The 27,327-nt window shown below is 50.7% G+C and overlaps 1 protein-coding gene and 2 long non-coding RNA genes across 13 annotated transcripts in view; 2 read left to right on the top strand and 1 right to left on the bottom strand.

The window, feature by feature from the left end:
• NSMF (NMDA receptor synaptonuclear signaling and neuronal migration factor) overlaps positions 1 to 13,550 on the bottom strand; it is a 44,373-nt gene extending 30,823 nt beyond the window's left edge. For 2 of the 11 annotated variants that reach the window (XM_068657183.1, XM_068657177.1), the window contains exons 1-2: positions 13,244 to 13,550; positions 5,512 to 5,573 (exon numbers count right to left, since the gene is read on the bottom strand). In XM_068657183.1, coding sequence (XP_068513284.1) covers positions 5,512 to 5,573; positions 13,244 to 13,338 — 157 coding nt within the window. In that variant the 5' untranslated portion in view covers positions 13,339 to 13,550. Of the gene's footprint in view, positions 1 to 5,511; positions 5,574 to 8,967; positions 9,175 to 13,243 lie in introns of those variants that run through there. The other 9 variants (XR_011089201.1, XM_068657175.1, XM_068657180.1 and 6 more) reach the window with 9 other exon arrangements.
• Positions 13,551 to 13,641: 91 nt separating this feature from the next.
• Positions 13,642 to 14,897, top strand: LOC137842749 (uncharacterized). The gene is made up of 2 exons (XR_011089200.1): positions 13,642 to 13,737; positions 13,971 to 14,897. It is a non-coding gene; the product is annotated as an uncharacterized lncRNA (long non-coding RNA).
• A 7,479-nt stretch (positions 14,898 to 22,376) lies between these two features.
• LOC137842812 (uncharacterized) lies at positions 22,377 to 26,364 on the top strand. Its single transcript, XR_011089226.1, has 2 exons — positions 22,377 to 22,607; positions 23,144 to 26,364. It is a non-coding gene; the product is annotated as an uncharacterized lncRNA (long non-coding RNA).
• The last annotated feature ends 963 nt before the right edge of the window (positions 26,365 to 27,327 follow it).

Raw genomic sequence — 27,327 nt, 5'->3', positions numbered from 1 at the left:
ACGACGTTATGCTCTGACCCCCCACTGCAGGCGCTTCTCAGGAAAACCACAGGAAAAGGCAAGGCAAGGGAACAGCTGAGAGAACTGGTGGTCACTTAAATATGGCAAAATGGGTCCAATCAGACTTCTGAGCGGAAGCAGATCTAGAAAACAAACCAATGCTGCTGCTGTTGCCTCAGTTACCCTCTCAGTAGCCACCTAGCCCGGTCTGTAACATCAGCACAAGCTGATGAAGTGGCTCCTGCAAGGCACAACCAGGGAGCAAGGGGCAGCTACTGCCGGTGCCTCTGCATTTCCATGCGGACTCCCTGAGCTTCACTCCCAGTCACCTTAGGGGCACCAACACGTTCTGAGCCAGGATTAGGACACATTCACACCACACCCGTGCAGGCTGATGTCAGAAGCAGCCCGAAACCTGCAGGGATGAAATTTCGTGTCCCCACTCCACCCCTTCAGCAGGCCAGGCCATGGGGCTAGACCCACAGCTGGGACCCATCCTGGGGACAGGGCAAGCCATGGAGGAAGAGTCAGACTTACCCTGAATCAGGCCCCGACGGCAGCCTCACGGCCCAAATATCAGCTCATTGAAGGTCCCTCTTAGACCACAGCCCCAGCTCCATCAAAAGCACAGCTCACAGGGAGCTCGCTAGACCTAAAGCACCTGCAAAGCCTCATCCCAGAGCTTCTGAAGCTCAGCATAAGTTGCTGGCAGTGTGAGAAGCCTACTGTAAGCTCCTGACAGCACGACACCTCTCTGCCACATGGGTGCTGCCCTCTGCACACACACACACGTTCCTCTGAAGCAGCAAAGGTCTGGGTGCAAACACAGGCATTTGCTTCAATGAAGTGCGTGCCCGTGGCACGGCAGCCTCAGCAAAGAGAAACTTCTCTTGCCATCATTACCCATAGCTATCTGGCTCAGGGGAGGCTGTGAGCTGCCCGTTTCTCCTTATGTTTTCAGTGTTTTCACTGCTGGCTGAAGCATAGTGCACCAATAAAGGTAAGAAGTGAAGATGGCTTCTTGGAACTTAAGAAGCAGCTTCTTCCAGTTTCAGGTAATGACCCATTTCGGTCCGTGCTGATGCAAAGCACATGGAGTAGTCACGCTGTTTTTGCTAATAACCACAGCAAATCTGAGTCAAGATCTGCTAGGCAGCTCTGGCCCAAGGCCCATCACCTCTGCAGCACTGAGCACACCTTTTACTTGCTGGGATCTTTCTCTCCCTTGCTCCCAGAGCCTTTCACATAGGGCTTGGCACAGCAGGCAGCCCGCAGTGGGGCAGCCCAGCGCTGCATCCTCCAGAGACAGCCCCAGTGCTCTGGCCACAGCAGCTGCCCTCCCGACAACCCAGCTCAGCAAAATAGAAGCTGCCTGGTTAAGAAGCACCAACACAGCTCCTTCCTTCCCTCTGCAAAGTATCCTCGTGTCTGAATCCCACCTCACCGGGACTTATCACTGCTCCCCCCAGGCAGGAGGAGGTATCTCAAGTGCTCCACTTGCCATCAATTTTAACATTACTGCCCCACAGCCTGGGCATCTGCTTCCCCTCACAGTTCCAGTACATGGGTATAAAGGAATTTAAACTGGTACCTCAGTGTGGGGGTCTCTGATGCTTACATGGGAGAAGGAGACTCTGAATCTCCAAAAATCCTTATCCCATGAGCACTGGTGAGCCTCCAAGTGATAGTTTAAAAAAACAAAGTAAGAAACAATCTCCAGCCTTTTTACATTCACCTTTTACAACATTTTAATCCTTCTCCCTGTCTGTCTTCTATGTCTGTCCCTAGGGACACCCACTCCTACACTAAAGTCATTCCACAGACAAGATGGAAAGTCTTCGGAAGGTGCCAGAAAGCTACAAGAGTCAGCGAGGACTCTGACAACAGCCCTGTAGTCAGAATGAATGCTGAACGTGGGAGAGCACTCTTCTTGGGAGCCCTTCCAGACCTTCAGTCTGCATGAATAAGGCAGCAAAGAACAGAGGCAGGAGACGCATTAACACCTCTGCACCAGACCCTTAACAGATCCGTGTCCTTTCAGCTGCAGCAGAGCCCAAACCTCCTTTTTCCCCTCCCCCCTAGTTCCACAAAATAACCTAAGGATCAACGGGGAAAAAAAAGAAAAAAAAACTGAGCAATCCCCAGAGGCCAAGTCCTCTGACAGCAACACATATCCCACTGCCAGGCCTGCTGCAAAAGGGAAGCGAAGAGAAAACAGTGTATTGCCACCCAAGCTATAACCAGACAGAACAAAGTACCCCAAGCCAAGCAACAGAGAAGACGTAAGTGTTTCTCTCCAGTCACCTAGAAAAACCTCCTTCAGAATAAGACGTCAATGAGTTCCTAGGGCTAGTTACACAATATTTCTGATTCATGAAGTTCTCAGGCCTCACATCAGGAAGAATTGGAAGCTGTAACCAACAATACTCTCCCTCACCCTTTTCTTGCTACAGGTACACCCCGCAGTCCTCTTTGTCTTTGTGCTGACATTCAGTTCTGTACCCACTGCCCTAGCAACAGAAGTAAAGCATGGACAGACCACAATTTTTTTTGAAAACAGAAGTCAAACAGCCTTGCAAGTAAATCACCCCTCATTAAAATGCTTGGCCATGGCAGCTGGCCCATCCTGCTGCTATGCAATCCCTCCGTAGTTCTCTGTTACCAATTTCCCAAAGCTGTTCAGCCACATGCACACACACGAGCACTCCAAAGGAGCCACTAGAGATAGACTCTGGGGCATAAAACTTACCACCGAAGAAAAAATATCTTTGATCTGTAGGGCAATGTGAAGTAAGAGGTGGGACTGCAAAAGCTGTTACATTGTCCTCCTTTCCTCAAGGGACTCCAAAGATACAAAATTCAAACCAGAATGGATGATCCTCGGAGAACAAAGTACAGCAGAAATGGAGTAATTTGAGGCAGCCTCTGCACATGTGGCCTCTCCACACAGATGGTGGGTCTCCTGCATCTGCCCAGGGAATCAGAGCTGCTCCCTTCTGCCTAGGAGCTGGATCAGCAGGTAAAGCAGTAAAAGAACTGGCACCCCAGACTCACACCCACCTCATTTTCTGCATGAGGCCTCATCACTTTGCCAGTCCCTCTGCAGGGAGGGGAGAGGGTTCTACCTCCTGGATCTGCAGAAGAGGAGGATCCTGCCCTTCCCTCCTCCTCTGCTGTCCCACTGATGGCTCTGTCACCTTGCCCTTCCTCCTCCTCAAAGACCACCATCCCTCTCCCTCATTGCATTCAACAAAGACTAAACGCCACTCAGTAGCTGCTTAAAGGTTTTTTTTCCAAGACAATAAACTACTGAAGTCAAGGCCTGTCTCCTTCCATTCACATTTAGGCTAGAGCCTTAATCCCTGCTGCAGTCTGCTGAGAGCTCAGGGAGCAGCCACACATACACCTGGGGTTATCACAGCAGAACACAGACCTGTGCCATCAGGTAAAGACACTCACAGTAAAAGCCCAGAGCACTACCAGCAGAGACACACAGGCACTGAGGGCTCTGTTCTTCAGTGTGCTGAGCTTCCTGGACCTAAGCCACCAACACATGCAAGTGGGATTAACTACAGGATACCAGTGGGCGTGTGCAGCCACGACAGTGCTTCTTCCCTGCTCCCTTCAGCCCAGCTGGTGAGTTGGAGCAGATTCAGGTACTCCTAGATATGTGCTACATTTTCAACTAGTGTCAAAGACATCCTTCATTTGTTCCGTGGGAGTCATCAGATCGAAGCTAATTGTACAGCTGAGCCAAAGGTGAAGTGCACAGAAAGTTGCAAAGCAACACTGAGATGCACGGAATTTCTGCAGGAAGGAAAGAGTTGAGTTCTCTCTTATTGCACAACTGGGATGAACAAAAGGGAGACAGATTTTCTACATTCAACGTTTTTATAGAATAGCAGCCTTCCTACCATAGTTATTTATAAAGAAATGCTACAGACTGTGTTAAATTATATGCTGCAGAATTTCAAAAGATGACTTTAGAAGTGATAAAATTTTTTTTCTTCCTCTATGAACATTCAGAGTCATTTCTAGGGAATTTTACTGATTTATTTCCAATTTAATACTGACAGATCCCATAAGAATTCTGGTATATCCACATGTACCTGTCTCTGATCAGTTCTTAACTATGGCAACTAAATTCCCTTGCATTCAAAAAGGAATTCTTGTTTTGCCTGCAAGAAAGGACCAGCAAGGGCTCCAGCTGAGAGAAGCAGCTGCAAAAACGGCCACCATGAAGTCTGTTTTTGCCATTCTGGAAAGTCCCCTCAGATCTGGCTGGCCTGTCTCTGCAGTCTGTCCAACCCTCTCCTTCCCTCTGCCTCAGACTCCTTATCTCAGCTCCATTAAACCCCAACCTTTTCCTACCCTTTCTTCTCCCCCATCACCACAGGTTGTTCTTAGACCAAATGCCGTTAACAAGCAATGTGCCACTGGAGTTTTCCAAGCCTGAAAAAAAATCTGAGAAAACTGCAGTACATTGTTTAAAAGCGCCTCCATTCACAAAGCTAGCACAACTCAGCCAAGGACAACTCGAAGGTCATCAGCACAGATCCAAGAAAAAAGGCAGAGACTCCTTCACCAGGCTGTCACACACTAGAGTGACCGGGCTTGCTCTCTGAGTAAGAAGCTTTTCCTGCTTGTAGAGGTCTAAATAAACACACATTTACAGTTTACATAAAATGATAACGTCACTCTACATTGCGTTCTATCTGAAACTCTTCCAGGGGATAAAGTTGTTAATGTTATAGGACAAGCTATTATCCATTCACACAGGATTTTCTATGGATTCCACAGGATTTTCTAATGGATTTTTTCTAGTGAATTTAATGTCTGCAAAACATTTTCTTTCCTCACTGAGAAGGCACAGCCCTGTTACAAGCCAAAAGAGTTCCTCTCATGCCCCCCATCCATCAAGCATAACTCATCATGGGCTGACAGGAACAATTTCTGTATCTAAAAAATTAACACATTAGCTAGCATATGCTGGTGTCCTCAACTAGAGGAGGCAAATCGCATTTTAACCCCTGCTGAAGCAAACCCTGGGAACAAATCCAAAGGTTACCTTTGCCAGCAAAGACAGATTGCAGAACACATACTACGCAAGGCAGCTAACACACCAGATATCACTTTTCTTTTTATTCCCCAGTGAAATGAAGACCTAAGAGTGACAAACCAGTGCAGAAGTCCTGTGCAGTGTGGTCTTTCATTCTTCAGCTTAAGTTTCTTCCAAGAACATCAGCTCTAGGGGGCGAGTTTATGACAGGGGACAGGGACAGCTCCACTAACACTGAACTTGTCCCCACAGCCCACCCAGCACTTGGGACACCAAACTGCCTTTCCTCCTCCAGGGCATCACACAGATCCAGAGGGTGACTCTTGTCTCTCTGCAGCTGAGATCTCCCACTAACCCTTTATGATAGATCAAAGTACTTTAATTCTAAGGCCTATTAATAAATAGGTGCATGCACACACAGATACAAACAATGTATGTCTGCAAACTCTTACCTGAGCCATTTCTGCCTTCGGGGTGGTTTTGTGAAAGATATTCTCCAAAAGCCCTTGCCGCTCTGCACATCCAAGCGCCACAGAAGGCAGCGGGAAGAGAAAAAAAAAAAAAAAAGATGAGTAATGGTTAAATGCCAAAGAAAGAAGGAACAGTTCAATACACACTGCTGCTTTCCCTCAGCTTCAGGTGACACCAACTTAAACAAGCTGCAGTAATAGTGCAGGCTACCCCATTAATGTGCCTCAGTTTTCCCCTGGCCAAAGCGTTTCCTTAAACAGAGTTGGATTACAAAGACAGGACTGGTTTAGCCTTCAATTTCTCTGCTAAGACTGCAAATGATGAAATGCACCTGTGCTAAACTTGGTCTCATTTCTGTGGTGCCTTTATCTCCCAGCTAGGAACTAGACCACTGCCTCTAGCCACCCTGAGTGACGCCCCTTCCTGCAGCCCAGGGGAGAAGGTATCTCCATCCCAACTATCACCCCAGCCTGCCTTTCTATGCTGGTTCTGGATGCTCCCATCTATGAGCAAGCACAGCTCAGATATTCATGCTAACACCCATTTCACCTGCCTTGACCCTCAATTCTCAAGCACTAACTACGCCAAGGTTACTGGACAACCTTATTTGAGAGACCACAAAAGCAGTTCCCTGTGCTCTGATGGATTTAGGTCCCATGGATGACAGATTTTACTGAAATATATTCATACTCAACCAGGCAGGGTGCGCTTAACCCTTATTACACACGAAGGCCTACGTAAGAGAGCAAACCTATGAATATTCCAACCAGGGAAAAGCTTTCTGCATTCAGCCCACACGTGAAAGGGAAGGTCAAGGCATGCATTCCCCAATATAACACTGGGTGGATGCTTGCAGACAGCGGGATCAAACAGGCACCCCCCTCCTTGGGAAGCCAAGATGAGTACTCCCAGCCTGCAAACACGCTGGCATCTCTTGCAGGGGGAGGCAATGAAGACGTGACGAGGGAAGAAATCTTCGTGTCACAGCACCATGTCCACCAGCCTCCTCCTTCAGGGGTGCTCAGCCACAGAAAACCCCCCTCCAGCTCAAGGTGCACCAACAGGCCACGCTCAGAAAGGCCACTCAATGCCTAAGTGAAGGGCTTTGGCCTCCAAAACAACCTTCTGCTCTGCTACCCAACGCCACACTATGTCCCAGTTTGGGTAGCCAGGATTTTTTCCTACTGCCTTTACACATCCCCTCCCAAAGGGGAAAAGATGAAAAAAACTAAAAGATATCTCCCATAGCGACTAGGGCTGGAAGGAGTGGGAAGTCCATTTGTCATCCACAGCCAGCAAAGGGGATCGATATGAATGATGAAGAAAGAGCAATTTAATCTCCCTGGGACTGAATTTCAGCACAGCCAAGTGCAAAACGCTTTGGAGCGGTGCAGCTGGAGCTGTGCAAGAAGCAAGGTTTAACCTCTGCGTCATTATAGGCTAGCATACGGAGCTGAGGCTCTTCTGTTTCCAGACTCCTGCCCGTCTCGTACCAGGCTGTACCTTCAGACACCAGTCTGGGGTGGCAGTTGCCCAAAGTGTCTTGTCTAGTGCCTACGCAGTCCCCGAGATGGTCACGCATAGGCTGTGTCACAGGGAGGAGCTGTACAATTAGTCTACAAAGCACTAAGGGATGACTGCCATGGCTCACCCATTTGGGAGGACAAATGCCTCATGGCTGTTCTTTGTCCTCATTACCTTTCAGGCTAAAATGCAGGACTTGGTCTTGGGACAGCAGACAAATGCAGATTTGGGAGCTGGATCATGGCACCACCAGGCCATAGCTCTCTTCCTGAGCTGCTCCCACACTCCAGCTCAGAAGGGGATGAGGCTCAGCCAGAAGCTGCAGCTGGTCTTGCTTAGCCCCAAAAATAGCCCTGCTTCCAGCAGAAGGCTGGGCTAGGGACTTCCAACATCCCTTCAGTGAGGACAACGGGACACTTCTATCCTTGGAAAAGACTTTGAAGTTTCTCTCATGCATCAGCAGCCACTCCATGGAGAAGAATAATAATGAGCAAATTATCAGTGAGAGAGCACAGGGATTTATACATGAATATACTCTGAACTATGAAGACAAAACTTAGTTTGTAACTAGTTCAAAAGCTCCAAGAGCATCTATTGCTATCCTCCATTCATCTCTACCAAACCATCTGCCCTAAAATCTGAACCAAGGCTTCATCCTTGGCTTGCAGACCATGAGCTCCCAACCTACAAGTGGCTATCATGGAGCCAGGGAAGAGCTGCTGCCCTCCATCCCACTCATTCCACAGCAAGAACAGTGTCGCTCAGAACCAGAGCCCGAGTTTACAGGTGCTCTGGAGCCTCCCATTTCCCCAGGCAGAAGAGGCAGAAGGGTTGGATCCTGCATGCCAGATCCCCCTGACAACAGCCCAGATCTCTCCTCGCAGAGCAGAAGCACAGCTGAGGAGCACAGAGCTACTCAAAATGCTGCTGCTGATGCCAGGCTGAGCCTGCAGCTGTGGCCCTGCTGCTGCACTGCTCTCACACGCCGCTGGCCAACCCACGAGCAAACGACCAGGGACACTCGATCACAGTTCTCTAGTGACAGCCAATGAGCCAGAGAAACCCGCACAGAACAGTGTGCATCGGGGGTTTTCCAGCCAATTACACTCCAAACTTCAGACTAATTTTTTGCCTATTATCTCAGTGGTTCCCTTCTACATTCCTGCCTCCCATGTGCCACCAGCTTCTCCTTGGCTGCGCCTCAGCTGATCTCCCACAGATGTCTGCATGTGCCCTTTGCCAGGGGGACTCTGATGGCCATGCTTGCTCCTTATGCCTGGCCTTGCTTTGCCAAGCCTTTTGTGCTCCTTCCCTGCCACTCTGTGCTCAGTCACCCCAGTTCGCCAGTATTATCAGTGTGTCATTTACCCCACCTCCTCGGCTCTCTGCTGACACGATCAAAATAAAGTCAGAGCAAAATCCAGACAGATGGTAACTGCTCTGTTCACCCCGTTCCTTTATCAACACGCAGTATTAATGCAGGCTGCATGATCGTGGTTTTCTCTAAGCTCAGTTCTGCCACCCTATCACAGCCACCACCACCAAGTCCATCAAGCCTACTTGTGGCATTGGACAGAAACCACCCAGCTGGGCTCAGAGCCGAGACACCTTGGAACAAGTTAACTTGTAAGAGAGAAAAGAAGGAAACCTGCTTCACCCAAGTGACACGAAGCGCAAGGTGCCTTACAGATACACGGCAGATGAGCTATAACCCTGCGAAAGCAGCATACAAATGAGCAGGTACTACTGAGAAGTAGTCAGCTGATGGCATGACAAGTTCAGCCCTGACTCATCTAGAGCGAGGTTTTCATTTTGGTGGCAGATCACACCTGCACGCAACACAGCCAGTACAATGTGATTTAGCAGAAGGACATCAACCAGGGACCGCTGCCTTCATGCACTGAGCTACTGACCGTAACCAGCAAAAACAAGACTGCCACTGCCTCAGAGGGAACGCTGACATCTTCTCGGGCTGCTTCTCCATCAGAGAAGACTTCCAGGCTGCACTGGGTGGCATGTGGTAGTGCAACACTGGCAGCAAAAGCAGCTGCCCCTCTGCAGGCATTTCTCAGTACTCACGGTGCACTAGATGCCAAAGCTGGACTCAGGTCTGGAAGAGAAACAGACTGAGAGCTTGTAACGAAGCACAGAAATTTAGACATACGTTTGCTAGAAGGAGGAAAGCGGCCAAATAACAGAGATATCAATTACAACGTGATGAGCATGGAATAGCCTTTATGTCTCTGAAATAATCACATCAACAGGATAGAGGGGGCCTTGATGCCTACTGGCAGCTATGAGAAATTGATGCACACAAATTTATGCACTCCGCTAAACTGACACTGAACTGAGAGGAAAAAATGTGTATTGAAACACTCGGCGATACATGAAAGCCCCGTGATAACTCCATTTCAAGCACTGCTGCAGGATAAGCGAAACTTAGAGTATTTGGGAGGATTACATGGGAAAATAGAGAACATCCACCACCCTTCTTGTGCATCCTCTGAAGTACTTACTGCCCAGAGCAGGAATCTGTTGTGACAGCATCTGACAGTGCCACACTTCAGAAACCCGGGAGCGACACCTCCTGCCCCAGCAGGACCCACGTCCTACAGCAGCAGCCCTGATCGCCACCAGGCAGGGAGAGGAACACCAGCAGCATGCCCACAGCCAACAGCTCAGTCATTACAGGCTGTTGACATCTAGATCATTTAAATCTGATAGTAACAATAACCTGACAAAAGCTGCCATACATGTGTACCTGGAAAATGCAAAATTCTCATTCAAGGAAGGGAAATCAGAAGTCACTGATGAAACTTAAAGTCCCCACAGTCTTGGGGGAATTTATGTTCACAAAGCTCTGGCAGGAGGAACAAGGAAAAAGCAGGCAGAAGACGAAGAAGAAGGTAACTGAAACATGAAAGAGTTCTTACCATTCACAGGAAAATTCACAATCAGAAAAACAGGAATCTAGACTGCATGGAGAACCCTGATCTAAGCCAAGAAATTACTCACGCGGTAAGAAACCTGAGGCAAGGAACACATTCAGCATTTTGCCGGTATAAGATATGCCCTTTCTCAGCAACTAGATCTTCGTGGCCTTGTTTAAAGGCATCCTCTGGACGCCTCTAGTCAGCAGAGGGGAAGCGCGATCAAATCCTCCTCCCTCCAAGGGGTACCTTGGGCCAGACACCAAGGTCCTGGGTAAAACAAAGCACATGCTCATGCATTTCACGTGCTAACTGTAACAAGGAGAAGTGCTTCTGGAACACCCAGCGAAAGTCTCACGCCTTAGTTGCCCACATTATCACACCCTCCCCAAGGAAAGCTGCAGGCCAGAGCCATGCAAAGTGGACCTGAAGGGAAAGACTTGGTTTATTGCCACATTTGGGCTACCAGCACTGTTCTGTAGGGGCCAAGGCTACAAGGAAGGAGGCAGATAATTTCTAAAGGCTTTGGCTCATCTGTGCCCTTAAAAGCGTGCTGAGGAAGCCAAGGAGAGCATGTCAGATGCTTCTTGGCCAGGACCCTGATGAGAACCGCAGCAGCCGGGGAGCTGCTCGGCAGAGGGGCAGCACCAAGGTCGGGACTCGAGGACAACTACGCCATCCCTGCCACCCGTGTCGTGTTCCCAAAGCTGCAAGGCCAAAAAGCCCACAGGAAGGAAGCAGGGCAACGGCAAGATCTCACATCCACGCACTTCAAACCCGAGCAAAGCCCCGCTGCCAGGCCAGCGCTGCCGGCGCAGGATGGGTGCAGTACGGGTGTGCTGTGCTGCAGCTCTCTGAGGAGAGGACAAGGCTACAGAGACCACAGCTGGCAGCACCACAAATGCCCTCAGCAGGGCTAACACCGAGCAACTACGCCGTTAGTTTTGAGGAGCTACTTAAAAGACCTAACACACAACAAACTGCACGGAGCTTAATTAATTCTCCTGGGACAGGAGACTCCCCTGAGATGCTCTGCAGAGATTTTAATTAAAGAATCTAGGGAGCCTGCACCTTCTGCTTAAATCGCATTACTCACAACAGCAAACAAATAATGCTCCCTGCTCAGTAAGACGGGCAAATGCGCACACATACCCCAGCCATGCATAATAAAAATATATCAGCGGCCACTTGGACTTGCATTAAATTTCAGGATCTGATTTCTCCTCCCAAAAAGTCACCTGCCCCAGGTGAAATATTAACAGGGCAGAGCTCAGCAGGTGCAGAGAAACAATCCCTGAGCGTCTCCTGCAGCACACGAGCAGGATCCCACAGCTGCCTACACAAAAGCACAGGGGAACCGATCATTGCAGCGCTGCTACCAGCGCAGGTAACCCAAGTCCCCAGCCCTGCTGGGAAGGACAGAGCAGCCTCTCTCTGTAGCCTTACCTACCATCCTGCAGAGTCCTCTCTGTAGATAAAGAAGGACAAGTAGGATGCATGGAGGAGGACCCAGGGCAGGGCAGAGAGGATGTACCTGCCCCAGGAAGCCCACAGAAAACCTTTCAGCGGGCAGATCGTCACTGCTGTAGAAATGCTGAGGGTGGCTAGGACCGCAAAAGCCAGGGGCCGAGATGCCTGGTGCGGCAGGGTGGATGCAAACCAGCAGCACCTGCTCCCCATCAACACCCTCTTCACACAAAGCTACAACCCAGTGAGCTCCCAACACATTTTCTGCCTTCCTCAAAGGCTTTTTACAGCGAGGCATTTCTAAGGCAGGTCATGAATGTGAAGACAGAGGAGCACCTGTCCTATGCCATAATCTACATGGCCAGACACCCCTCAGAAACCTTACATTCCCTAGCCCAAGCCCACTCACCCAACCTTCCTGGTCAAACCACCACGGCTCACAGCAGCACCAGACACCTCTGAGCTCCCACGTAGCAGCAGCGTGCCGGTAGGTGCAGCAGGTACGTGGCAGACCAGAACCCCCGAGACACCTCCTGGACTCCACAGAGTAGACACTACACGAGTAGTATCTGCCCATCCTGATGCGGGCATTTGTATTCAAAACGCGTTCGCCGCTCTCAAACACCCACACTACCATTTGAAATCTTCTCGCCTATTACAGAATACGTTGTTTGTGTGACTGCCTGTCTAATCCTACTCCCAGAGCCCCATTACAACATTCATGGTGCATTTTGTGTCATTTCTTTACATCCACTTGGCTGATACCTGCCAAAGGGAATTTCACTGCCAAGTCTTTGAACACCGTTGGAAGCACTCACGTTTGCAGTTACGAGCAGGGTGCATCATAACGCGGGGAAAAGTTCCAGGTTCTGCCTGGACAGCTTTCTCCAGATGCACTCCAGACTCTGAACGACGGATTTCTTTACAACGCAAACACACAGCAACATATAGACATCTTTGGCCGTGTTCCCCTCAAGCCATAAGGCTGCATCCCTCCTTTTGGCACAGCGGAGATGCCGTAACGCTGAGCTACAGCCCCAGCGAGGTGCCTGAGATCTCTCAGCAGCACGCATCAAGTCCTACACACCACTCCGGGTTATTCTAACGCAATTTTGTCTAACACAAAGGAGGCGTTATGTAACGCAGCTGAAAAGTTTATTTCTTCCCATTTTTCTCAGCAGCAAGGAGCTCTCTGCCGGTTCCAGGGCCGTGCTGGGGCAGCGGCTGAGCCCATGCCCCAGGTACCGCGACGCCCGCCGCAGCGTGGCAGAAGGGTCACTGCCGTCCTTCCAGGCGAAGGGCACAGAGCTCGGCTGCGGTAGCTTTGTAAACTTAAGCGTGACCAAGCCCCTGATGCGTTTTCGAGGATCTCCTATGCTCCATGCTAGGAGCACCGGGACCAGACAATTCTGCGCTGTAGGACAAAGGGCACGGAACCAGGACAGCGCCGTGGGGAGCCCAAGACCCCCCGGCCGGCCGGGGTGGCGGCTGAGGACACTGCGGGAGGGGGCAGACGCGGTGGGTCCGGGTTTCCACGCGAGTGGGTCCCCGCTCAGGGGCAGGAGCCCCCTTGAACAACGCCGCCGGCTCTGCCCTCGGACACGCGGGTGGCGTGCGAGGCACCGGCCGTGCCCCCGGCTCCCCGAGAGCACCGGCACCGAGCCCTGCTCCAGCCTCGCCTCACCCGCGGCCGGGGAGCTCCCGGCAGCCGCAGCGGGGCCGCAGGGGGAAGGACGGGGCCCGGGGCCCGGCGCCCTGAACCCGGGGTCGTCGCCACCCCGCCGCCACCCACCTCACTTTAGCCGCCACCGACGACATGGCCTCGTTCCTCAGCGTCTTCCTTTTGGACACGGCTGTGCCCATATTCGCGCGGGGGGCAGCGCTCATCGCACGACCCCGCGGCTGCCGCTGCCCCTGCCCATGCCGCGGCGGGGCCGGCTGCCGGGCGGCGCCCCCTCAGCGCCCCGCCATGGCCCGGCGGCGGCAGCGGCGCCCCCCGGCCCGGCCCGGCCCGACCCTCCCCGCCCCGCCGCGCTGCCGCTGCCCCCGGCGAGTGCGGAGCTCCACCACTGCCGCTGCCTCCTCATTGACTGCGGCAGGAGGGAGGGAGGGAGGGAGGGGAGGGCCCGGGCGCTGCCCGCCGCCCAGGAAGCGCCGCTATATTTGGCCGCCGGCTCCCTCCTCCGCCCCCGCCTCCTCCTGCCGGCGGCAGCAGCCCCCCCCCCCCCCTTCTCCCCGGGGAGGGTCCCCGCGCCGAGCCCCCGCCGGCTCCTGCTCGCACCTGAGGTGAATTTGCAGCCCCCGTGCAGCCGCCGCCCTGCTCCGAGGGGAGCGGAGCCGCCCCGGCCGCAGCAGGAGGTTTGGGGGTTTTGGGGTTTGGTTCCCGCACCCCGTGAGGGGACCCCGAGTTGTGCCCCCCACGGGCTCAGGGCTGCGCAGACGGGGGCCGTGCCCTCAGGCTTCACCTCAGAAGGGTGGATGGATGGATGCAAACAGGCACCCTCCTCTGCTCATTTCAGAACCTCTGCCACCAGCCCGAGCAGCTCCCATGGGGGCACGAGAGGTGACCAGAGGCAGCAGAGCCACGAGGGGCCTCAGCGAAGTCCCCCTTGTCCCCGCTGCCACCCGCCACAGCAAACGCCTTCCTCAGGGTCATCGGCTGCCAGAGAACAAACCCAGGTTGAGGAGCTCCCTTCTGACCTGCTGCTCCCTCAGCAAAGCCCCGACACATTGTCAATTCACGTATGTATGTCCTGATCCCAAGGTGTCTGGAAAAGTGCTTTTCCTGCAGAGAGTAGCTTATAAATCTGCTTTCAGGGCACCTGAGTCAGTGGGGACGGTTTGCTTTTAATTATTATTCACAGTATATGCAGAAAAAGCACTTGGGCTGTCCCACTGACTCTGCAAGTCTTCCTTGTATGGAAGAGACTGAAAGTTTGGGAGAAAAAAAAAAAAAAAAAAAACAACAAACTTCAACCCTCTCTCTCTCCATAAACTCCAAAGTAAAATCTGCAAGAAAACAGACTTCATTTGTTCAAGTCTTCGTGCAACTATTTGGTTCTATTAACCTACCCCTTGAAAAGCAAAGCAATTCATACAGAGAGCAGAAAACCCAGCTCCTCTGGCGTGCACAGACACAAGGACCTGCACAGACAATACGTGAATAACAAATCCGCAGAAATGTATCTTTGCTTAGATACCAGCTGTGAGCAGAAAAAGTTCCCTGTGTGCAGAATGAAGACATCACCGTGCTTTTTAGCTTAGACCAGCTGACTGAAGGAGAGGTACTAAGTGACATCAGCCTCTCCGTCAGAGCCACCCCAAGAGCTGGTCGCTGTGTCCTGCTGGCTCAGTAGAGCTGCCCTGGCAGACAAGGGTCACGCTCTTCCTGGGGGGTTTGCAACCCGAGCAGGATGAACGGGGCACAGCTGTTACCCAGCATTGAACTGAATGACGAGACAGCTTTAAACATTGCAGGCTCAATCCAATGTGCTAATACTGGAGAACAGGTTTTAGGGCATGTACGCCTCAGTCCTTTGTGTTGGAAGTAAGTGTGGTAGAGCTGCTCATCTAATTTGATGACCAGCCTTGCTTCACACCGCTGAAAACAGAGACACACAGATCTAGAGGCGCACACACCGTCACAGCAATGAAGAAAAGAGAAATACATGGGAATACTTTATAAATAAACTCAGCCTAAGCCTTTGAACAGTGCTTTCCCCCCCTTTTCATAAATACAGGAAAAATGTTCTTTATTTCATAATATTTTTGTATGTTTAAATATTTTGCCAGTTGTTGCAAAGGCTTTTTTTTTTTTATGCAAACAAACAATAAATCATCAGATTTTTCTACCCTACCCCTGACACAATCCCCATCAAATCTACCTGGAAATACCCTGAAGATGCTGTTGGTGACATTGTTCAGGTACAAAACAGAACCCAGCATCAATATATTAAATTTCTTCCTGCAGAAGAGGACTCCCATTAAATTTCTGCTCCTAACAATCACAAGCCCCACTCCCCTTCTTTCTTGTATAGTCTTGCCACCAAAGTGTTTCTACAACAGAAAGTAAGACAGAATACACATGTTTTTTAGGTAGCACCTTATAAAAACAAAACTGTAGAGAATGTGCCATACAATCAGTTGCAGTGAAGGAAGCAGTATTCAGTACTGTCAATTCCCATAACTAAAAAGCAGGGATATCTCCACCTTCACCCCATTTTCAGACCACTGTCTCCCACATCTGTGCCTCCTGGAGCACTTTGAAACTCTCCTTCTTCCATCTCTCCAAAGGTCCAGTCCAACACAGGGCTCACTTCAAAGGCACGTTGGTGGCTCAGAGCTTGGGCAGATGGATTTTAGAGATCTCCATGAGATGCCTCCACCACTCCTGTCCCTGTCTCAGAAATATACCATTTTCACAGGGAAGGATTTTTTTTCCACATCTCTAATTGTAATTTCCCTTGTAGCAATTCACGCCCTCTGCCCCTCAGCCTGTGCACCCCTGAGAAGGGCCCAGCTCCATCACTCTGTAGCCCACCCAAGCACTTGCCCATCTCTGCAGTTTCTCTCTTGCTCTCTGCTCCCTTCCTCACCCACATTTTTTTTCCTCCTGCCTTTGAGTTTCTCCCATTTTTGGGGGGTCTGCGTACCCCAGTGTGACAAAGATGAGGATGCAGCCAGTGTGCCAAACGCCTTCGTCTCATTAAGGCTGGCGAAATGCCTTCGCTTCGTGCTAGGAAAAAAGTCAGGCGAGCCAGGCAGACGGCTCCCCATCGCTTCTCCATGGCAACAGGCCTTCCAGACGCACACACGTAGGCAAGCAGGCCGAGGAGGCAGGGAGCATCACGGTCCCTCTGCCCAGACCCCAAACATCTACTTGTGGGGCTCCCTGCTGAGCTCACTTCACCCTAAGGGAGCAAACCCCAAAACAGCTTCAAAAATGATTGTAGCTGGCCAGAGAAATGCTCACCTCTTTGTACCAGCAAAGGTGACATACCCCAAGCCCAAGACAGACAAAATTCATCCCGGCCACTGATGATTTTTATCTATATAAATGTGTCACACTTTAAAAATCTGATATCATAGAATCCTTTCAAACAAACCAAACAACAACAAAACCACACACTTTTCTAGTAGGAAACCCCGATGTCCTGGGCGTTGTTAGGTCTAAGCCTTAGATCAAACTGAGATGAGGTGGTCTGAGATGGTCTGATGACTCTCAGGCTTGAAGGATACAATCTTTTCATGTTTAGAAAAGTCATTTTTGTCTGAACAAACAAAAGACTGTGTATCCTGTCAATTTAAATTCAAAAAGAGAATTAAGGTGAGCAAAAAATAAAAAACAAACAGTTAGAGGAACAACCTGCAAAAGGCAAAGGCAAATAACAACAACTACTCTTCAAACTCATGAAGCACAAGAAGCTTGCCAGAGAGTCAGAAGTTGGCCATGGTGCAACAGGAGCACTCGTAGGAGATAAGGTCAGAACAAAAGAACAAAGTGAATGCTTTGCAGCTGCAGTCAGTGAGGACAAGCTCAGAGAAGCTTCTGTACCAGAAATCTTTATAAGGACGTGGCACAGAATTCAGCTCACATTCACATTGTCGGCAGAAGTTGAGGAATAAATGGCCAAACCAAAGAGTGCAAAATTCACAAGGCTGAGGTGGCATTCACCTAAGTGCTTTGGATGAGGAACTCAGGAATGAAACAGTGTAATTACTTAATTGTAGCATGTAATCACTGTGCATAACAGCCTCGGTGTCCAAGAGCTCTCAGGTTACAAATGGGAAGGGTTTGGGGTTATGACAGACCATGAAGTCTGAGGTTGCTCTTGGACAAACTGATAGAAACTGTAGTAAAGAATATGATGAGTGTGTACTTGGATACATCTGAAATTGGAGGGGAGGGGAAGAAAAACAAAAAAAGGTGGTTTTCCTTGAATACAGGAATGCCTCATAAAGCTATTACAATTCCTTAAAGGAGTCAATGATCATGAGATATAGTCTGCCTGGATTCCCAAAAGGTCTGTCACAGGAGTTTCTTACAGGAATACAGCTGTCATGGGATTAACAGAAAGGGCTTAAAGTGGATAAGTAACTGGTTAAAGGATTTCTCAGAAAATAGCTATCAATAGTCAGGCTCCTGAATAGACGGAGGTCTTGAATGGAGCCCCACAAGAGCTGTGTTGGGGTCTGCAGTCTTCAGTGTATTTGGAAATAATCTTGAAAAGGAGCTGAAAAAAGGAATGACAAAACTTGCTGATGATGCTAAGATATTCAGTGTCATAAATACATGAGATACTGAAGAATATACAAAGACCTCATGATAGTGAAAAACTAGGTAATAAAATGGCTCAGGACATCCAGTCCAGATAATTGCAAAGATATGCACACAGGAGAAAAACAATCCGAACTTCAGAGCACTGCACTGGGCTCTGAAGCCTTATTGTGAGAAACGGCTTCTTTTTCTCCCAGGTTCATCCGAATACCGTCCCCACCCAAGCTGCACTTGTGCATCACAGTCTGTTTGCTGCTTTGGATGAAGTACAAACCCAGGAGGCTGACGGGAAGCGACTCAGCACTATGGTAAGCATAAAAACAGGACAAAGCATGATATTTAAAACTGTTCTCATGCGAGATGACTGTAATTTCTTTGTTCCTAAGTGAGACCATGAACATTGTTGGTCCCTGCAGGTAACACCGTTATTTAGTTAACAGAAAGGGCACAATAACATGGTAGCAGTGTTGTGGAGGTGTGGGACCCCCACCCCTCGGGACTTTTCCCAGGGTTGCACAATGCCACAGGGCAAGCCTGAGGTGGGGGCGCCTCCCAAGCAGGGGAAGTGCTGAGACCAGAGAAGTGCAGAAAAGACTGCCTCAGGTAGGGACATTTTTAGCCCCCTGCTCCTGCTGTTTTGCACAAAACTGCCCCAAGCATGGTGTTAATGGAGGGGCAAAGCACTGTCCTGAAAAGAGACAAACTGTCCATAAACACAGTGTCCCAGTTCAGCTCTTCTGACAAGTCACAACAGTCCTGAGAGACAGCAATAAATCCATGGTGGTGGGGGAGCTGGAGGAGCTGTCCGTGTTTATCTGGATAGCAGTGCATGAAAAGAGTTTGGGGACAATGATTATTGTGTCCAACTGCAATGAGAAGCTCGAAGTCTCTCAGGTACCAGGAGGTCACTGAAATATCACCTAGCTAACTTCCCACTTGGCTAATTTAGTCACTTCACGATGTTCCTGCTGAATTCATTGATTAGAAACCTCACGCTAATGAGGCACTGTAAGAAAATAACTTTTCCAAAACTGGCATAATTAAAATTAGGCAATACATCACAGAAACAGTATCAATAGCTAGCAAGTTGGAGTTACCCAGGAATTATGGGTTTGTTTTGTGCAGATTCACTTGGACGGAGCTGCTCCTAAATGGCAAAGCACTTGGTGTTAGAAAATTAGAGCTTGTTCAAATACAGTCCCAAAGATAGCTCTGATCTTTGGATGAGCAGCTCCTCTGAACCAGCTCAGATACAGAACACTCAGACCCATCTTAAGGCCAACTTACTCCTGGCTATTTATAGTAAAAGACCTACCCAGTAATTATCAGGGCTGGTTACAACCTCTCAGCCTTTCTTTCTGTTATGTGACATGTACCAGCCCTGATGCGCTAATGAGTGCAGTGTTGGCAGGAGGGGAAGTCAGACCCTCTTAGACCTTGATCGCTCACCCTGATTACATGTTACAGAGAGGAAACCCTCTCCTCCACCCTCCTAAGTCACTGCACTTGCCCAAACCTTCTCATTTTGACAGCATTATGAAGCAGCCAAATATTATTTTATATTATCTCCCTGCTCCTGCACGAGGCAGCAAGGTCTGTAGCAAGGCCAAGACAGGAGCCGCCCTACTCCGAAGTGGAGATTTGGAAGGGAGAATATGTGCTTATCTTGGTGTGGAGGATGTGCACAAGCATAACATTTCTATCCCAAATTTGGAAAAAGCAACACTGAAAAAGGCCTTAGAGCTTTGCTTCCATGCATAGCCATAGTTGGTGGGGATTTGAGGGCTGGTGCACCCTTTTGGGGTGGGTGCAGCAGCTCACTAGCAGCATGTGGAGCCAGCGCTCAGGGCAATGCTCAGCACCAGCATCATCTTCTCACACGAGGGATTTTCTGAGCATGGACAACCAGGCTGCATCTCATTTGAACCTCAGCTGCAGAGCCGCTATGTCAGCCCCTGCCAGTCTTCCAGCCCGGATCAGAGTGACTCAGAGCAGGAGTTCTTCCAAGCCTGGCCTCCCACTGGGGTCTCCCATGTTAGCCCTGAATTGACCTGCGTCTGTCTAGACAAACACAACCTGAGCAGATTTTGCTGTGGCTGCCATTCGGAGTGAGAGGACGATGACGAGGCTGTGGGATTTAGTTTGCCTTCTTATTCAAGAGCAGTGCAGGAGCCTTACCAGCTTCCTCTAAGCAGACAGTAGAGGTGGGGAGGATGGCTTCAGCTTGGCAGTGCCATGGAACAGCTCCTCTGGCCAGGTGATGCCTTCCCAGGCTCCCACTGCACTGCAGCACCAGCGCTGGCACACCCTGGCCCTAGCGGGAGGCATCACACTACTTAAAGAAAATTATGTTGCCCGCCTTTTCATTATCTTGCCCAGCAAATGTTCCCATGAAATATAGGCCTAATTATCTACCCACATTCAGATTACTCTAAGATGCAATTTTCTTCTACTCTGTGGAGTTTGCTTTCCTTCTGTGGATCTCATGATTGAAATACACTCAATTAGCTATTACTCTGCTGGCTGAAATCTTGAGCTGCCTCCATCCAGGTCTCAGTGGCATTACAACAGCCAGGTGGCAAAAGCTCACATGTGAACCACACAGAAGTCTTGTCACTCAGCCGTACCTCTTATTTACTCAGTTTTTATTGCAATAGACTGAGAAGCCCAGTCTGGACTAAGGGCTTGCAATGTGAAGCACTGAACAAACCTGCCTTAAAACATGGCCCAGGAATGCTAAAATAATGTTATAAATACAAGCCATGCCTGGCGCCAGGTAGGCTGGAGCCAGGCAGACTCAGTCCCATGTGTAGCCTTGTTGATAGACATGCAGACCCATTCATAAAATAATAGTAATAATAATAGTAATAATAATGATAATAATAATGCACTTCAGGCATTTAAGAGAGGACAAAACTACATCCAATCCCATCACATAAACCTTTCCATCTTTCCATCTTTTCTCAGTTCCCTCTGTCCTTTCCCAAACACCACCTTGAACATACTCAGAGTGCTTCCCATGGCTCTGTCCTACCCCCTGCTTCCCTGGCCATGCACTCCCACTCTCCAGTTGTGCCAGCAGAAAACTCCTGCTCCTCGCTCCTGAGACAGTTTTCTGGCCATTCACTGAGCCCTAGAGCACAAGGGGCGAGCAGGACTGGTGGCGGTGCTCGGAGGAACCTGACCTTGCAGCAGCTCCCAGACCCGTGCTGGGGTCAAGCTGGGAGCACGCAGTAGGTCCCCGCACTGCCAAACCCATCCCAAAGGAATGTGAGAGCCCCATTGTGCCCCACTGCATCACTGACTGTGAGTTTCTACAGTTAATGCTAATGCTACCACCAGAGGAATTCATGCTAACATTGGCATTGAACAATTTCGGGCAACCATGCAATCAGAGCAGGTAAGAGGAGCTGCCAAGGACCCAAAAGAAAGGATGCAGTGGCAGCACGGGAGGTTGTTACAGTCTGCATTAGTCGCTTGGTTGGGATCGTTTCAAAGGTGTGCTCCTACAGCTCTGCAAGGGAAGTCACTGCCCAGAAAACAAAGAATTTGGATGAGACCCCTGACTTCTGAACCAGGAGAGCTGCCAGCAAGACAGTGGGCATTTCAAGAGCAGCATAATAATAATTTCATCTTCTGTTCTTACAATAATACAGCAGGTAGGGATAAATAAAAGAAACCCAACAGTCAGACACGCATCAGTTATAGCACGAGGGAAGATCCGAGCAGGATGGTAACATCAGTTCATTCCTGTTGGTTAAGTTAGTGCCTTCACATCGACATAAGCCACTCCCTCAGAATAAACTGTGATAAATAAAGCCAATCAACATAACAAAGGAAACAACAACGTGGATGTTTCATGCAGGGAAAATATTCCTGAACCTCTCTCCTGTGCAGCCCCTCAAGTGTGGAAGCAAAGGCCCTCTGGAGGACTTTGGTCTTGCTGCCTTCTTGAGACATGACTCTCACCTACACTAGAGCAGCTTTGCTTAGACAAGTTGTGACCCTTGTCCTGGATGGGAAACCCCCTCCCAAGGTGATGTGTTCCCTTGTGGTGCCACCCCTCCTGGGGAAAGGAAGACAATTTTGCACCTACCAGAGACAGGCCTTGCTCCCAGGGGCCTCCAGCAGCCGTGGAGGTGCAGGACTTGGCCCAAACGAAGGAGGTTCCTCAAGGTCGGGATTCCCGAAACAGCTCCAGGAACAGACCAGATGGTAATTGATTGCTCAATGATTCAGTGATTACTCAGTTTTTGCTCCATCCACATCTCAATACTTCACTGTTTGGCAAAATAACAGCCTGACTTTGTCCTGACTTTGGTGCAGCACAGCAGAAGAAACATTGAAGTCTGAGGTGGCTGCGTTATGTTTAAGATGGAAGAAGAAACGTTGCTGTTAAAGGAGTGTTTGTGTGCATGAGTCTCTGTAAACATCTAAATACCGAAGCTCTGCTCCAATCCCACCCAGCACCGCGTCCAACCCTCGCTATACCTAAGGGTGCTGCATACAGACGTGAAACCATTTCCAGCTGTTTTGCACATTTGCAATTACTGTTGGCAAAAGAATTCAGGCAGAGCTGGAAATGCAGCATCCATATCGTGCACAGCCCAGGGCACAGCAGAGCCCAGCTTGCTCCAGCACAGGCACTTCTGCCTGTCACGAGGCTGTGCAAGGGAGCAGCAGAGACTGCTGAGGGACTGACCCTGCACAGAGCGAGGCCAAAGAGCACAGAGAGAAGCAGGTAGAAACGTATGGGGAAGATGACTCAGAAAGCTCAGCTGGAGGACGATGAGGGATGCATTTAGCCTTTCCCTCTGGGTGGGAGGAAGGAAACTACTTGTGATGGTTATGGCAGAAGGAGTGAGAAACTGAAAGGGAGGTGAGGAAAAGAGGAGAGCTGGGCTTTGCTATGTTGTGCTATGGTGTGTGTTTTTGTTTGCAGTGCTTTCCATAGATCTCTACTGGCCTAAAGTGTGTATCTGCATCTTTACTGATGACAAGAAGTGGCTCTGGGCAGCACGGGGAGATTCACACAGCAGCTGCACACACATTCAGGGCTGTCAGCAGCTCCTGACCATGGCAAGGATGTACCAAGATAGGAGTCATCTGCTTCAGCTGGGGCATCACACGAAGAAGCAGGCAACAAAGAGCCAGTAGGTTAGATCCCTTAGCAAGGATAACAAATCCCACATTTGCAAATAAAATAGTCCAGGGCACGGGAAAGGAATGGATGCAGTGTGTGCACGCAGTAGGAGGGCGTTACGTGTTCTGCTCTCTCTGCCCGTGCCCCGCTTCCAAGCTGCCTTTCAGGGAGGGAAAAGAGCAGCCCCAGTGGTTCACAGTGAAACCAGACAGGCTGAGAGATTGGCCACAGGCTTGGCATGGGCAGCAGCTGAATCTGTCACCATTCTGCAGGAAAGGAGCTGGATGCTACTGCAAACCTTCAGCTGGACTGAGCCAACAGCGGCGTGCCCGTGCGGAAGAGGTGAATGTCCCAGGATGAGAACTGGTACAGCAACGTGCCATGGTGTGCAGCCTGAGCAGGGCTGGTGGGGCACCAGCTGGAGCATCTGGCCTAGTTCTGGCCATGGAGGGGACGTGGGCCCATTGGAGATGGCGCAGAGGGAGCACGAGGAGGGAGGAGATGGTGCAGAAGCACAGCCTGTGAGCAAAGGCTGAAAGAGGGAATGACTCACCCCAGAGAAGTAGAGACCTGGGGAGAGCCACAGCAACATGCTCCAGTTAGATAAAGGGCAGGACAGGACAAGAAGCAATGGAATTAAACTGCTGCAGGGAAATTTAGGTTAGACAAAAAGAAAAAGCGCTTAACACTATGGATGGTGTTAAGACCAGGCTGCCAGGGAGGGCAGAGACACCTCAGCATGGATGGGGCAGCTCAGGCACCGTGTCAGGTGTGACTGGGGGGAGCAGAGCCTCTCCTGGCTCCAGGCAGGCTGGATGTCTCAGCACGGCTGCTCCATCCTGCTTTGCTGCCTCCAACATGCTCCAGAGTCACATAACTCCACCATGGACTGGTACAGCTTTCCGGTCCATTGATGAAATGGTACCATTTCATCACCTGTGTAACCAGCAGCTTCACAAACTTCACAATGATGGTGAAAGTTATGAGGGAAACTGAAGGGGAAGAACCAACAGCTTCTGAGTGGAAAATCAGCAGTTTCAGAAGAACTTACAATAGGGCAAAAAAGCTGGTACTGCGCAGTCGAGAAAATGTAACTTTGGCTGAAAGCCAAATCCTCAAAGCTGGTAATCTGAAAACAGCCACTGGAGGCAAAATGACAATATATATGAAGAGGAAGAAAGTAATAGATACCAATCAATACGTAGTGATCACCAGAGAGAGTTATGAAGCAGAGATATTGATAGAGGAAGGTGGGCAGAGCAGAATCCATGGCCGGCAAAGCCATGAGCAGTAACAAGTTGTTCTCTGTTAGAAATGAGAGAAGCGTTAATGATGTTGCAGGTCTGTTTCATAGACCTAGAGAAGCGTAAGAAGATTTTGGCCAGGAACAGCCTCAGGGTGTCTCCAGTCTGATTTCCTGCTCAGGGCAGTTGTTGGCATGACACCGCCTCACTCAGGGTTCACCCAGTTGAATTTTGAAGAGCACGAGGATGGAGGAGCCGTGGCACTTCTAGATGTGGAGGTGCATTGCCAGTGACAAGGCGTGCACTTACCTCTCTGCTGCCTTTAGTAAGGAAGGGAACGTAAGACACGAAGACGATGAACTACTCAGTGGTCTACCAACAGCGGAGAGCATCACAGCTGACATCCGTGGGGTTCCTGAATCAGCAAACCCACACGGTTTGCACCTGAGGGCCCTCAGGCACTGTGCTGAGCTGAGCTCCCTCGTTCACTCGCTTCTGAAAAGCTCAAAGCCTGGGGACGCGCTGAGCTTGGCAGGAACCAAGGTGGTGCTCGGCGGGTGAAACGGGTGCCCTGGTTAACAATCGGTTGGTCCAGCGTGACGTTCAGATTGAAAAACGGAGAGGACATGCAGGATTCAATTAATATCGAACTCGAGGATTAAAAATACACTCCGTGTGGTCTAATGGAAAATGTCTTGTCAAATGAGCCTCGTCTCATCCTTTGAGAAAATTGTGAGTTTGTAGATAAAGGTTACCATGTAGCCATTATTTGCTTAGCTTTTGGCAACGTGTTTGACTTAATATCATATGACATCCTAATTACAAATTTAGCTCTATACAATCTTGATAAAACCCTCATTAAATGGATGGAGAGCTGCAAACCCATCTCCAAACAAGGAGTCATCAGTGAACAGAGATGATATAGAGGGATTCTGCAGGATTTGGTCCCAGCCTGACACTAATCAATGTTTTCATCATTGATTGAGAAATGAGCACAAAACACAGCTGATGAATTATACAGCTGCTGGAAGCAGAAGGACTGGCAGTGAATAATTACACCAGCGAAGTTGTATAGAGCAACTGGGATCTTCTCTGCGCACGAACCCATTTTCACTTGGCAGTATTAAAATAGGCCAGCTTTCAAACGGCAACGAGGGAAACGTTTCATCCAAAAAAGCTATGATGCAAAAAAATCTAGACATCATTAGGGGAGGGAATTGCTTCTGCAGTACTCCAGCAACACGGCTCAGGCCCCAGGTAGAGAAACCAAAGGCGGAGGATGAGAAAAGCAGGACTGTGCTGCCTGTGCTTTTCTGCAGCACGAGAGGTGGCCAGAGAGGGGACAGTCCCAAAGAGGGGACAGACAAAACCCTTGAGCTGCAGGCAGCAGCCACATGGACTCACTGCAAGCCCTGGGGCTGGGCTCGAGCCCACTGCCTTCCAGCAGCAACTCCTGGCACAGCGCAGGGCCCGGCTGGGCTTGTCCCAGCAGCGCGCCGCAGGCCACTTGTCCCCATCCACTGGGTGCCCTCCCTAAGCACGACACTAAGACAAAGGCACTCTCCTAAGGGAATGAAATTTGGCTGGCTGAGATTTTGCATCAGGCTTGGGTTACATCGTTGTTCCCTCCCTCTTCTCCGCGTTATTTTCTAATAACTAATGGTTTACACACTGATAACAGAGGGACGCTGAGGCTGCTTCCCGGGGTGGATGAGGCGCTGGGGATGAGACACCCGGGGCTCACAGGAGGGCGTCTCCAAACAGCCAGGCTGCGAGTTGCCTGGCAAACACCACCAGCAGAGATGCATTTTTGGGGGACAAATTCTGGATCTGCAGCCCCAGAGGGACTTTTCCATTACCTGCTCCTGAACCAGCCCCTGCTGTGGCAGCCCAAGGCCCCGGTGACCCTCCTGGATAGGGCCGGGATCGCGGCCAAGGTCTGACCCAGCGGGGCCACAGCCCTTCACAGCTGCTGGGGAAACGCTCGGCTCTGCCTGTATTTTTAGCTCTGCCTGCCACATCGCTCGAGTTCACGGCATGACCTAGTTTGGCAAGGCAGAGCACTCACACGGCGCCCACCCCGCTGGGTCCCACTCGGCCGTGTGTTGGGGAGCACCTGGGTGGCCCCGAGAAGGGTTCCCCTGGGGCACCACAGCCCCCGCACAGTGCCACACAGTGCTCTGCCTCCCTGCGCATCAGCGCACGCAGCCCAGGGCCAGATTTTGGGGAGGAGGGAGAGGGTCCCCCAGGAGCCTGGGCCGCCTGCAGCAGGGACATGTGCAGGGTCCCCAGGTGGGAGCTGCTCTGCGGGGATTTTGCAGCCTTATTGCTGGGGCTCAGCGTTTCCCCCTTTACCTCACCTTCTGTGCAACATCAGCAGCTCCCAGACCAGCACGGCCACAGCCCGTGCTCAGGGCCCCAAGAAGAGCTGCCTTCACCCCCAGCTCAGCTTCACAGCTGGCCAAACCCACCCAGCCCATCTGGGTCCCCGCAGCACCCCATCCAGCCCGACTCTGGCACTGGGGAGCGGAGCTGCTCTGGTCCCTGCCCATGCTCCAGCCTTCCCCAGAGCCCTGGCGGGCTCCGTGCTGAGAGCTCGGTGGCAGGCTCAGCTCCCCGAGTCCACACGATCCCAGTGCTCGAGGGCGCTGACAGCCACGCCAGCCAGGTGATGTTTTAATCATCCTTTACCTGCCAGCTCAAAGAACCCCGCTCACCGTCCCCGTTTTGCTGTGAGGGAGAGGAGCTGAGGCACTCTCCTGCCACCTGTTTTGCACAGGGGAACGGCTGAGGAGCAGACGCCGGCTCCATTTAATTCTGGCAGCTCTCAGGCACCTCGAAAAGCCTTCTGACCCATGGAGTGTACTGAGAGGTGCACTGCTCCTGGGAAAAAGAGACCCCAAAAGGGGCACGCTCCCCTAACACCTCTACAGGGATCAGCTCTCCCTTCTGCTTTTGGGAACCAAAATCCTTACTGTCCAGCACGTCCCACAGCAGGAGCCCCAACCAGCGGCTGCAGCTGCCCAGGGCTGGGCAGCCCCACGCCAGCGCCCTCAGCCACAGCCCGGCAGCGCCTCGATGGCTCTCACGCCTCATTACCCCCAAATCCCACAGGCTCACTGCTCCACCAGAGCTGCTCTAAAAGCTTTTCCGATCTTTGCTTTGTTAAAAGCTTTCTATTTCCAGCAAGGAAATAACGGGGGGGGGGGGGG

This window comes from Anas acuta, chromosome 20 (genome assembly GCF_963932015.1).
Source record: "Anas acuta chromosome 20, bAnaAcu1.1, whole genome shotgun sequence".
Classification (NCBI taxonomy): domain Eukaryota; kingdom Metazoa; phylum Chordata; class Aves; order Anseriformes; family Anatidae; genus Anas; species Anas acuta.
The sequence above is the reverse complement of the archived record's forward strand: the minus strand, read 5'-3'. Positions and strand labels throughout refer to the sequence as shown.